Source organism: Dermochelys coriacea, chromosome 15 (assembly GCF_009764565.3).
Source record: "Dermochelys coriacea isolate rDerCor1 chromosome 15, rDerCor1.pri.v4, whole genome shotgun sequence".
Taxonomy (NCBI): domain Eukaryota; kingdom Metazoa; phylum Chordata; order Testudines; family Dermochelyidae; genus Dermochelys; species Dermochelys coriacea.
This window is the reverse complement of record NC_050082.1, coordinates 11,707,593-11,721,158: the sequence shown is the minus strand read 5'-3', so window position 1 is coordinate 11,721,158 and position 13,566 is coordinate 11,707,593. Positions and strand designations below refer to the sequence as shown.

At 44.5% G+C, this 13,566-nt stretch overlaps 1 protein-coding gene and 1 non-coding gene across 2 annotated transcripts in view; both read right to left on the bottom strand.

The window, feature by feature from the left end:
* The window catches only part of BCR (BCR activator of RhoGEF and GTPase), a 129,728-nt gene extending 120,032 nt beyond the window's left edge, over positions 1 to 9,696 (bottom strand). Inside the window, exon 1 of the mRNA XM_038373593.2 lies at positions 7,471 to 9,696. Within this exon, the coding sequence (XP_038229521.1) occupies positions 7,471 to 8,986 (1,516 nt within the window). The 5' untranslated portion in view covers positions 8,987 to 9,696. The remainder of the gene's footprint in view (positions 1 to 7,470) is intronic.
* LOC119843997 lies at positions 2,829 to 2,955 on the bottom strand. The gene has a single exon (XR_005289125.1). It is a non-coding gene; the product is annotated as a U6atac minor spliceosomal RNA (small nuclear RNA).
* Positions 9,697 to 13,566: the final 3,870 nt, after the last annotated feature.

Sequence of the window (13,566 nt, the reverse complement as noted above, 5' to 3'; positions counted from 1 at the left end):
ACAGGATAAAAAATATTTGATCCACACAGTGCTATATGCTACAGCTACTACTTTCCTACAAGCACAGTCCAATCTATAAGCACCTTGGGTCTTCGCCACACTACAATCTGGTGTGACATGCAGAGAAATACTGTTGATTTTGGTATAGCACCATAAGAGGTTTCTTTCTTTAAAAGATGCAGTAGGGATTAGGATGCAAATAAATAAAATAAATAAATAAATAAATAAAATAAAATGTGGCCATTAGAATAGCAGTTTATTTTGTAGGCTATGCTAGAAGCGAATACAGAGATCCCCATCAGAGATTGTTATACCAACATGTACCGTTCTAAAATATTAGGTGATATAAAAGTGAATGTGCAGAACTGATAAAGCTCATTCAGACAGCATGGCCACCATGGAGTCACATTTGACAGGTAACCATACAACCATGAGGCAAGCCAGCCCCAGCTGCCACATTTAGATTGGGTTTCCTCTCAGATAAAGGAGATTCTGATCTTGTTCCGTAGCCTAGTTAAATAGAGGGTTTGAGTTGTACAAGTTTGAAAGGGGAGGGGGGGGTAAGGGGAGAGAAACTATTATTTTAGTAACTAGAACAGATATGCAAACCACATCCAAATACTGTGATTGGAGCACCCCGCATCAGCTCTGTACAGATGACAGTTTTAGTGCTTAAAGTACATACACTGTAATTCAAAACAAATTTTAGGATGTTACGGATTACAAAACCCTGCCTCAACATTAACAGAGGCTTTGATGTTCAAGGATTTATTTACAATGTACAGTCCCAGCCCTCATCATGTGTAATTTAAAAATCACGGCAGAAAAGTAATACACCTTACAATTGGTGCGCTGGCTAAAAACTGCTTTGTACCTCAAGAATTTGATTGCTGCTTTGAGAGGACTTCCTTCATACACTGCACACACCCAGTCAAGACACTCAGGAGTTTAGATATCATGTGCAGTCAAACTCCCTCTCTCTCCAACAATGTTTGTGGTACACTGGCTGAATCACGATATAGCACTAAAAATCTGTTTCTTTTCTCACGTGCACCAGCAAGAAACAGACGTAACTGTAACAGACTTCATTGAAGTCAATGAATTTTCACCACAGTAAGAGCAGAATCAGGCCCTAATAGTTCTTTCATGCTTATCTGGGTGGGTGAAGCAAACTAAAAGGAGAAAGTCAAACAACCTGCTGCCCTGGTCTTCGTTTCTCTAGGGGAAAGGTGGCTTCACGAAAGCTGCACCTCTGCTCCACAATCTGATGCTTTGTTTCAATTACTATAGGAAAATGTATTACTCCTCAGACGGACAGCTTTCCAAGTCTTACCTCTTTAATCTTTATGGACAGACTTCCAAAATTCCTTGAAGGCAAAAGCACTAGCCCCTTTTGCCTCGGGCATTGTGACCGATTATCCCCAGTGGGCTGGGAAAAGGGACAGCCTCTGTTAGGCTTACAGTGCACCACAGGGCTTGACTCTGAACTCAAAGGCTTCTTTGCTGGCCTATCTTTCAGCTGAGGTTCAAAACTGTAGCTTGGACTATTAGTGATAATTAAAGACCCTACAATACTTCTTGCAAGAACTGGGGGCATTGGTCAGCATGCTGGCCATCTTTCAACTTGGGCCTCCTTAAAAATTCTTGTCACTTCACTTGAGTAAGACATCTTTTGCCCCCAAATCTATCCATCTCCCCCATGCATGTCATCCACGAGCACAGCACATTCCAAAAGTAAAGACATTACCTCACCCCACCCCTCAACGTTGGCAAATTCTTATTATTTTTGCTTCCTGCCTTACGTCCGTGGGCGTAGTTTAGCTGGCATTGTTCTATAGCTGCCATGACCTATACTCGAGTGGCTGCATTTCTGTGAATGGTAAGGTGCTCTCTGTAGGGAGCTGGTAAAAGTCTGAAAAGCAATCACTTTACATATTCACATAATTGAAAGTTAAATAGATGTTCTACTTCAGTCAAATGGCAGGAGGGAAATGTTGACAGCACTAGCTTAAGCCATGGACAAGTGCACAGTGAATGGCCACTGCTATTCAGTGAAGAGGCAGGGTAGGCAATTGACCCCCACCTCCCCCAGGTTTATTATTAGTCATCTCTCTCCTCTCTTCTCCAGCAATGGGGAAGCTAGTTCTATTTCTGTTGCTTCTACGTCATACACTATAGGAAGGTCCTCTGCTGTCATGGAGCAGGATGGCGACACCAGCATCCTCACAACAGACAACTACCATACTGGTTGGTTTGCGGCCTGCTTGTCCTTTGGGTATAGCCAGGCCCAGCTGGAAACAAAACAAACCAGAGTACACAGCGAGTTGGAGAAAAAATGGTTCATCTGCATCTTCTTGTTCTGAATACTGTGCAGGGCCACAACTGAGATTCTGCATCCACTTGCAGGAGAAAGAGGGTACTCAGGGAGGAGGAGAGGTCATGCTCAATCATATTAGCAGGGCCATCAGCAAAGAGCTTCAGCTCTTTCGTCAGAGCTGGTGGGGGAAGAAGAGGGCGTTCCACTCACTCACTCTAGGAAGGGGGGCAATATAATAAGCAGCTAGATAATGTCAAGAACAAATAATCTCTAGGAAGCACTGAGCACTAAATACATTTAGACAGTGTATTGTCATTAGTGTGCCTAGAAAATCCGCTGCCTGGTACTGAAAAGGATTAAAGCGGGGGCTGGGTTATAACAGAGAAAGGCTTTTTAAAAAAAAAAAAAAAAAAAAGTAAAATGAACTAGAGACAAATGTCAGAGACTTGATCCAAGCCTCATTCTTGACTGAGCAAGCCAGAGACGGACCAACAGCCAGGAGCTACAGCCAACAGCCCTAGAGTTAGATGCCACAAAGTAAGTGGCAATGCCTTAACCATATGCGTGTTGTAAAGGCCACTAGGTCTTCTTCCGTCCTTATCAAGGGGAGAGCTAACCTTCTCTCCTTGAGAGAAGGCAGGCAAAATGCACTTTATGGAATTTCCTAGGTTTGAGGTTCCCAAGAATAGAAGGAAAGTGCAGCGGATTAAATCCCACTTTAGCTGCTCATAGTAGAGTGCTGTTTCTAAACATTGACAAAGGCACAGCATCTGCCTCACTTACAGTCACTGTTTACATTGCCATGGAATAGCAAAGCACTTTAGAAACAAAGCATCCTAAAATCCACGGGAGATGGCTAAGCATCATTGCACCCAATTTAGCAGGGAAACTGAGGAATAACAAGGGCAAGAGACTTGGCTAAGATCACACAGCAGACAAGTGATGTACAGTCAGGAAAAGAATTTAGGAAACCTAGGTCCTGATCCCCTGTTGTAACCACTGGACAACACTCTCCCTCCACTGTCCTCTATATTGTACTTTGTCTGGGCTGCACACTGAAATGGTGTCAGTAATGACCTTTAAACCAATACTGCTAATAGCCAGGGACTTGGATGCTTGACTATCTAGCTACGCATTTGTAACTGAAGAATCTAGGTCCCTGACTGGGCATACGCTTTACAAAGCTATTGTGTTCCAAAGGGACCTAAATTGAGTTGAGCCAAGCATTCTGTTTGCATGGATCCATTTCAGAGTACTTTTCTCCATCCATAGCCTGATTACATTCACTGCTCCAGGAAGAGGCACTCTGACTTTCTGTGCTAGCGGAGATACAAAAATAAGCATTATTAAACCCTGTCCATGAGCTGACCAGGGGTCTACAAACTTATTACCAATGGAGTAAAATGACATACAAATCCTATTCCCAAATTGAGCAACACTGGTTCCTGCTAACCTTCTGGGGTGCCATTGGCAGAACTCTGAGGAGAGCTCTGTTCAGCTCTCCCAGGTAGACAGAAGTCTCCACCACCACAAGGGTATTCACAGGAAAGAGCTTTTTAGACAAATACTGTCTTTGTGGAGAATGTAAACTGCACTTAGGACCCAGGCAGGCTACCTACTAACCAGACTCTAGATGTGGGGTTTTTGTGCCCTCATGCTGAAGAGCAAGATCATCTCATTCACAGAGCAAGCATCCACATCCTGCTGAGCTGGAAATATAAACAAACTACAATTTTGGTGTGATCAGTAGCTAAGAGAGAGAGAGAGAGAGAGACTATTTTAAAAATTGATCTGACCAAGGTCACAAGGAGACCTCTCCATTTCATAGAGGTCCCTACATTACTTTTTCCCCTTAGTTACGTGCAGGGAGTACCATGGGGTCATTTGCAACAGCAGATCAAAAAAAAAAGAAATAAAATCCATTAGAAAATATGTTATTGTTCTCCATACAAATAATTGTGACAAATTTGAGAGCTTTTAAACTATGTTAAGACTTTTCCCCCCTCTACTCGCATTACATGAAATTATAAGTTTTGCATAATTCACCCGAGGATGCAAGATGTTAGATGAAAGTTGTTTATGAAGTTTTACAAATAGTTATTAAAATGCCCACACTCACGGAGCAGCATCCCCCCTACAGACATTCAGGAAGGAGCCTGGGTCTGCTGTTAGAATTCTAGACACCTCATTTCTGGAAATCTAGATTTAAAACTTGGCTTAACTCTCAAGTGAGAGTTTAGTGATCTCACCCTAGTCCCCATCCACATCATAGAACACACACATGATTTGGCATGACTGGCAGCCTCTGCGCGAGAGGCCTAGGACTGAAGCAGCAGGTGTTTGCTGGCGAGCATGAAGATGCACGCTTCCTCTGTAGGTCTGCCAGTGTATATCACACGTCTATATGCCTGGTTCAGTTCAGTGTTAGCATGAACCAAAGTCCTGAAAAAAGATTCACCCACAGAATGTAAAGCCAGGAAATGTATGAAATCTGGATGCATGAAGGAGATAAATACTGTAGGACAAGTCCAAGTTGACACTAATTACCATTAAAGCTGAACAGAATTTGCGGTGACCTAGACCTGCACATCCTGTTCAAACAGCTTCAGGGAAGATTGGCAGGACTAGTAGTGGCATGGCTCAAGCACAGATACAAGGAAGGCTGGCTGAAGCAAAGAGATACTTTCATAACATGTAGTCTCTAAGGTGCCACAAGCACTCCTTTTCTTATAACATGTAGAGTGGAGGATAGTCCCTATCACATGATGCCTCTTACACCTTTGGTTTGTGTTTATTTTATGAAGTCAGGACACTCTCAGTTTGCTTAGGCTCAAATATACACCTTCCTAAGCATAAGAAAAATCCCATTCAGCATGCCTGCAGAATGACTTATAGTGGAAATGAACAGCAGTGAACAAGAAATGTAGTTGTCTTGTGCACATAGAATCCTTTTTTTTTTTGCGCAGTGGAGTATAAAGTAGCCACTACCTACCAGGTTAAGATAGTTGTAAACAGCCATGTGAGCTGGGTTCCTACAAAACCAGCTTGTGTTATCCCCTAGGCTGGGGAAAGCAGGGAGGTAAAATACACCTGGTCATGTGCCTGCAGTTCTCTGGTCATAACCAGGAACAAATCACTGGGCTGCAAACCAGTAGTTGGTTTATGGATCTCAGATGCCAGAAGGCTCTTTTGTCCACATAGGTTCCCACATAATGTATTCACTTATCCAGCAGTATTTAAAATAAAATCAGATCACTGCCTTTCAGGAAGGCCAATCTAGCTGGCAAAATCTGCCTTGGAGAACAAGCTTTATCCACCATTGTTGTTTTCTCCCCGTTGTTCCTTTCTGGAAAATTGCAACAGCTAGGAGGCTCCCCAGTCATCTAGAGCACATCAGTAAACAAAAAGAGCAAAGACAAATGGCTGCAGCTCAGTTTAAACCAGCATTGGATCCAACCTCCCTCTGCTTCTCATCTACATCCCATAAGAACACACAAGACCAAGGGAGAGCTCAGAAATCATGGAACAGACAGCCAATATGTATATATAATCTGATAAGGAAGGGGTTGCTGCAAGGACAAGGTGCCAAGGTTTGGAATTCTCAAGCAGCTTTCATTTATAGTAAACAGACATTTATACTGAACAGCCTTTCACTAACACAACAATGGAACTCCAATTTCATGGGGGTTGAAACTATATCTGTGAAACCTTCCAGCCAAATGCTTACCCAAATACATGCCTCCAACAAGCAGCAGGGAGATCTCCTTCCATTTAAATCACTCACTCTGAGAACTACAGCAACTTGAGACAATGAAAACATCCTTGATGGACCTCCCTCTTTGAACCTTTTAAAAGCTTTGAATCCACCACTACTACAGGAATTCAATCCTGTTTGCAGACATCTGAGTTAATCCCTTATTAAAATATTGACTTAAAAAGAGAGAGACGGAGATTAAGATGACATACAAACTCAGAGAATGATTGGATTCTGTTAAACCTATCGCAGGAATTTCTTCATTCCTGAAAAACACTTCATTTCTTTCCCTTTAAACGTTGGAAGGTTAAGTGAGTCAAAGAAAGAGGTCAGCTGCTATTGCAATGGATAATGACAAGGAGTTCAAATGTCTACATAAAATCCAGCATGCCCCTTTAAATCAAACAATGTAATTAACTGTTAATTTCTCCTCATCCAGACCCAACTCTGAACATGGTCCCAGTGTTTCCTTATTTCATCAAATTCAGTCAGACACAGCCCTGAATACACAAATGTGGGAATGGGTTCAAACATGCCCCTCCCTTCTCAAAACAATCCATTTCTGTTTTGGGTCTGCCAAAGCTAAACTAACCAATCATCTAGGGCTTCCTAACATCCCATAAAAAGAAAAGGAGGATGAAGTGAGCTGTAGCTCACGAAAGCTTATGCTCAAATAAATGTGTTAATCTCTAAGGTGCCACAAGTCCTCCTTTTCTTTTTGTGAATACAGACTAACACAACATCCCATGAACCTCACGCATTTAAAAACCCTGTAAGACACAGGAGAAGGGCTGGATTATCATTACTTTAGATTGTGTAATAATTAAAGGATGATATAGCAGACAGAATGATGTTTGAGTTCCCCAAATACCAATGGGCAGGAAAACAGAAATGAGGGAGCAGCATTTCTATTGGTAAAGCCCTGGGGTAACAATGCCAGGTTACAGCTTCACTGACATGTAGCCACCTATGGGGTGGAGTTCAACCACTATACAGCACAACAGTAGAAGGAAGGGAAATATTGGCAAAGGACACTAGGACAAACTTCTATCTTTATAAAAAGGGGTCAGAGGAGCTTCACTCAAGGCACTGGTTTATATAAAGTCTTAATCACATTAAATAAATTGCATGGACCCCAATTTATTACCTCCAGAATAATGCAGAGCTGTCAGCCTTCCTGGGAACCAAATCTTTCATTCCAAGAAGTCTAAGTACCCCAAGCTTGAGTTTTAGCCTACGAGGTCAACCCCAAATCAGGGCAGCTTTGAGTTATAGCCAGGGTTCTCTTTTTAGACCGTTGCCTCCCTTTGTGTGGTCAACCCAAAGAACTCTTCCTTCCCCACATGTGGACACGAACATGTGAATTAACCAAACCCCAGTTTAAACAAGATGTACACACCTGCATCTCCATGGAAACAGCTGTCCTGAGGACCTCTCCCAGATGGCATATCTCCATCGTTTGGCCAGATCTGTCCTGTTTTCCGTACTCCCACAATAGTGGCTTCAGACACAATGACTGGCTGTTGCCTGTGCCGCTTTTGAGACTGGGGGGTTGGTGGGCTGCTGCTGTCGAAGGATTGTTGAGAATTTTGGGATGGAGAACGGCTTTTCTCCCGATACATGCGGTAAGTGGTGGGGCTGGGGGAAACATGGCTAGACTGCCCTGAAGAGAAATCTTCCTCACTGGATGTGAGGTTCTCATTTGAGCTACAATCTGGAGTATACCCTCCCCCAATGTCCTCAAAACTTCTTGGGGAATAAGACCTCCTGGGCCACGTAAGATGCTTTTCCTGATCAGAGGCACTCTGATTCCGCAGTATGGGTCCTTTGCTTTCTCCTTCCCCCATCATCCCACCCACATAGATGCTTTGGTAGGGCTGAAAGTCCATTGGTTGCCAAGGTGGTCGATTGCCTCCATTGACATTTATTAGGTTGTCTTTCAGAAACCTGGGGTTCAGTTCAGCATCCTCATATTCTCCATCATAGCCAAAGCTGCTCTCAGAAGACCTTCCCCGGTAGGCCAGCCTCTGGAACTCATTAAAGCTGGGTACCACATTAGATGGGAGGGAGTGCAAGGATTTTTTGCGTTCCATCTGCATGGCTTGGCTACCAAGGGAACTTATTTTATCAGAAACATCTTTATCATTGACCTTCACTAAACCCTTCTCATGGTGGTACTCCATGTTCACATAGAAGGGCTTCTCAGCAGCATCCTTGCTATCACCAGAACAATGTGAATTAACCTTTTTAATCCTCTCAAAGTTGGACCTTAGTGCTGCCACACTGGTGGCGTTCCCTTTGTCCTTAGCCACAGGTTCAAAGGACCCCTCTTTCTCAGTGGAGCCCACCAGCCTGCGGGTGGAAGAAGGCCTGTGTTTTGAAGGGGATCCATCCATATCACAGCGATTCTCCATATCTTCCGCCACTCTCTTCAGTTTCTCTTCACTGTAGTATTTACACCTGTCTTGCTCCCCTTCCCCATGCTGGGAGCTCTCCAAGGGCAACAGGTCCGACCCATCACTCTGGGTGGACAGCTTCCTCAGAGGAGGTATCCTTGGCTTGAACTTCTCCTCTCCGTGGTGGGGTCTGTTTTTTTCTGGATCCCCTTGCTCGGTGCTTTGGTGATGATGTGGGTCCTGGTTGTGCAGCTCTGCATCCCCTTCAGGCAGCTGGGAAATCCTCTTGAAACCCCACCTCTGTCGGTCATAGCTCTTCTTCTCCTTTGCCAAGAGAGTCTGCAGGTAAATCATACGGAACCTCTCCTTGTTGACCTCCATCTCCAGCCGCCGGATAGAGGCTTTGCACATCTCCAGCTCCTGCTCGATATCTCCCACAGATTTCAGCTCCATCTTAGGAGGCTCGGAGTCTGCAAACTGGGCTTTCCAAGCCTCCACAAACCCCACTGGGTCCACCATTTTGCATCGAGGGAAAAGATCACGGTGTGGGGAACAGGAGGTGGAGAGAATCCGCCCGCTGAATTTCACACGGGGCTACAGAACGGCCGGAGACAGGTTCACACTCGCGGAATGGAGCTTTCCCCCAGTCCCCGCATGAAGGTAAAGCCCGGCGGTCCTGTGTCCGAGAACGGCCCCTCTCCTCTCCTCCTGCTTCCGACCCCGCAAACGCCCCCTACTTCGCCCCCCGCATGCCCCAGGATAACAATGCTCCCGACCCAGCAAGCCGGAGCCCTTCCGAGGCAGCGTGGACAAAGGAGCAGGGAGGGAGGGAAGGTGAGTCTCACCCACCCCCGCTGCCCCGGGCGGGGGGCCGAGGACCTGGCGCAGCTGCGCCCGGCGGCAGCGACGTGCGGGGCAATGGGGAGCCCCACCGCTCGGTGCTCGGTCCTGGCTCCGCGCTCCCTCCTCCCGGGCTAGTGGGCTGCCCTCTGGCCGCGCCCGCGCCCACGCCCAGGCCCCGCCGGGCACGGGCGGCAGGGCTGCGGCTTGTCCCTCGCCAGCTCGGCCGCTAGCCCGTGGTTCCGGAGAGCCCGGCGCCCCTGCGAGTAGCCTCCCGCCGCCGCCGCCGCCGCTCCCGGCTGCCCATGTCGCCAGCCCAGGCTCTGGCGGCTGCTCTGTGAACCGCACGCGCAGCCGCTGCAGGAAGGGGCGGGGACGCCGCGATTGACAACCCAGGAGGGCCTCTTAAAGGGGAAGCGCGGCTTGAGTGCAGGGGGCGGCTCATCCCCTACCAGGGTCGGGGGAAGGCGCCTAGGCCAGGAGACCCTTGCATGGTCGTCACGCACCAGCAGCGTTCCGCCTCGGGAGCTCAGCTGGGGCTGCCCCATGTGGCACATGCAAACACGTACCATCTAAACACACACACGCAACCTCAGCCCCACGGATGCCCGCGAACTTGCTCAGGCATGGGCACACACGGCGAAGCCGGTACTACTCACATCTACATTTGAGCACGCACGGATGTGCATACATTCGTAGCTGTGTAAAAATGCATCCGATGAAGTGAGCTGTAGCTCACGAAAGCTTATGCTCTAATAAATGTGTTAGTCTCTAAGGTGCCACAAGTACTCCTTTTCTTTTTACACATCCACCTGTGTGCTCAAACCTAGGAAGTATACGGGCCCACACAGCTCCACATCCGCTCTTGTGCACACACATACACTCTTGTGCTCAGACCAGCACTCCCATCCAAATACCCACAAATAACACACAGACCTGTAATATACCTTCATAGGAACATGCTGACAGGCCAATATCCTTCACAAATTCAAAACATGATCTGTATAGGAATAAGGGCAAGGAGTTCCCAATACTCCACTAAATGATAAGCTGGATACTTGTGATGGATCGGCAAACTAGTGGCCAGAAACTAGCATGGTCTTCATTGATTAGTGGAATCCTGTGCTAGACTCACGTTTTAGTTCTGCAAAATTACAAAAGCCAAAGCTCCCGGGTGGGATGCTCAATCCTCAACTCTGAAACAAGGATGGCCAGTAGCTAGAGCAGGGGTCTGGGAGCTGGATTCTACTCCTAGCTCTGGTTTCAGAGTAGCAGCCGTGTTAGTCTGTATTTGCAAAAGAAAAGGAGTACTTGTGGCACCTTAGAGACTAACAAATTTATTTGAGCATAAGCTTTTGTGAGCTACAGCTCACTTCATCGGATGCATTCAGTGGAAAATACAGTAGGGAAATTTATATACATAGAGAACATGAAACAATGGGTGTTACCATACACACTGTAACCAGAGCGATCACTTAAGGTGAGCTATTGGCGGGGGGAGAAGAACCTTTTGTAGTGATAATCAAGGTGGGCCATTTTCAGCAGTTGACAAGAATGTCTGAGGAACAGTGGGGGGGGGGGGGGATAAACATGGGGAAATAGTTTTACTTTGTGTAATAACGCATCCACTCCCAATCTTTATTCAAGCGTAAGTTAATTGTATCCAGTTTGCAAATTAATTCCAATTCAACAGTCTCGCGTTGGAGTCTGTTTTTGAAGTTTTTTTGTTGAAGTATTGCCACTTTTAGGTCTGTAATCGAGTGACCAGAGAGATTGAAGCGTTCTCCAACTGATTTTTGAATGTTATAATTCTTGACGTCTGATTTGTGTCCATTTATTCTTTTATGTAGAGACTGTCCAGTTTGACCAATGTACATGGCAGAGGGGCATTGCTGGCACATGATGGCATATATCACATTGGTAGATGTGCAGGTGAACGAGCCTCTGATACTGTGGCTGATGTGATTAGGCCCCATGATGGTGTCCCCTGAATTCCTAGCTCTGCAACTGATTCATACATCCTTGGACAAGTCCCTTATCTTCTTGCTGTCTCAGTTTAACCACCTGTAATATGATGACAATATTTACCTGCATCACAGAGCTGAGTATTCTATTTTAACCAGGTACTTATGGAATTCATCACTATCTAAGCATCTTACAGAATGTACATAAATCCAACTGGACGGTCCTAATATTCACTCTTCTCTCCCCTTTTTCGTGAATAAGAAGAGGTTTGTTTTTTTTTAAATGTATATAATGTTAGATTTTGTTTAATGTTTGATGCAAGGCTTGTTGCAGGACTGCAATATAGTTTTATATATGTGTGTGTGTAAATACTTTATCTTTTAAGTGGCAGTAGAAGGGATCACGACTATGTAGAACAGTTCCTCCAGTTTGTAGGACCAACAAAACTTCTTATGACTTCTGCTGGTAGCTCTTTACATCAGCTTTTAATAAGGTTCCATAAAATATCAGACAATTCATTATATTAAATTTGTTCATTAAATTAATTCAATTCATTCATATTTGTAAAGTGCTTTGAGGTCCTAGGAGAAAAAGCACTGCTGTCCACAAAGTTAGCTAAGATTAGCCTTTTATACTTCTGATGTTGTTCAATAGCCCATAAAATCTTTTCACTTTTCATGCATCGCAAATGCATTCTGCAACTGGCTAATAGTGCCTTCAGCTTTGCACTGTTCTTTCTTTTTCTGTTTATTACAGAGCTTTTACTTTCCCACTTCCTTCATAAAAATGCCTACCTGGACTAGTACCCAGGCTTCGAACACATATAGGACAGAGATTGATCAAGGGTTAAGGATTCATTGACATTACATTTAAAAAAAAATCCATATAATGACATTTATGTAAACAGCAGTTTTTATAAGGCCATATGCATAACATTATAAATTACTAATCAATAATTTATATTTGTTTAAATATACAGTTTCGATCTAACTTGACATTTGAATTCACACGCTGATTTAAGATTACTCAAGTCTCAGTTTCCCTTGCTCTTTATTTCTCACAAAGATGTTGTGTAATAGCCTAAAGTGCATGGGAATCAGGCAGGTGAGGTGCGTGAGAAAACACAAGAATTCTGATGAGTATTGAAGCCAGAGGCTGAATTTCTGTATGACACATTCAATTCTAATTAGTATTGGAATTAAACAACTGGGTTTCCATACCTATTGCAGTCTCTGTGTCTGCATCAGGAATTTGGGATGAGCATGAGAAGTAGCTGCTGGACTTCTGGGCAACACCTAAGCACTTTATTTACTCAGAATAGTACCATTCTAAAGGCACACAAAACTTTGTTAAGGCAAAGTTATGATGGCAGGCATATAGCAGTGGTCTGAGTGCATATTACTTTTCAAGTACAAAACTGTTATGATTTTGTGCCTACGACTAGCAGTTAGAGCAGCCAGCATGCCCCCTCTAATGGCACAGAAAATAAACTACAACATGGCTTCTCTACTTCAGGCAAGAACAACCATACCTGACCCTGAGGCACCCTCTTGTGGGCAAAAGCCAGTTACTTTTCCTAACAAACTGTGGCCCTCCCACAAACGCAGCACTCTCTCCTCACCTAGGGCCTGATCCTGAAACATAAAAATCAATGGGAGTTTAATATAAGTGAGACTGGGACCCTAACAGCAGAGTCCTTTTTAAGGAGTTTTTTTTAAATGCAGTCTATAATTTGGTCTGTGATCGATGAAAAATGTTTTCTAACAGTGTGTGACTTCTGCACACGAGCTGGAAAGAGAGAGAACTCCCACTCAAGATCCTGCCAATGAATATGTCTGTATTTCCTGGAATGAATCAAATCCTGAGAGGAGACAGAATGGGAATAGATTTATTCACCTATCTCGAATGAATGTGTAGTACAGAGAGAAGAATAGCCTGCACTGGATTGTAGTGCACATCTGAAATGGACTCTGATCACAACCCACTAAAGGAATGAGCAGGGTGTCTGAAATATTATTTTTCCCTCTTCTCTCATCTATCCTCATGGTTTCTGTTCTTCCCAGGATGTTATTACACTCAGCTTTCCCTTATCTTTCCCATATCTGGCATGGGAATAGTTGGGCAGACAGAATGATGAACAAAACAATGTATTCTAACAGATGCATGTCAGTTATTAGTAGTAAAGCACTGAATGGATATACCGCACATTACAAGAGGAAAACTGCATTCAAGTCAGTCCCTCAAATAATTTATAATCTAAGAGCACAAATTAGCAGAAATCTGACACTCAGCAG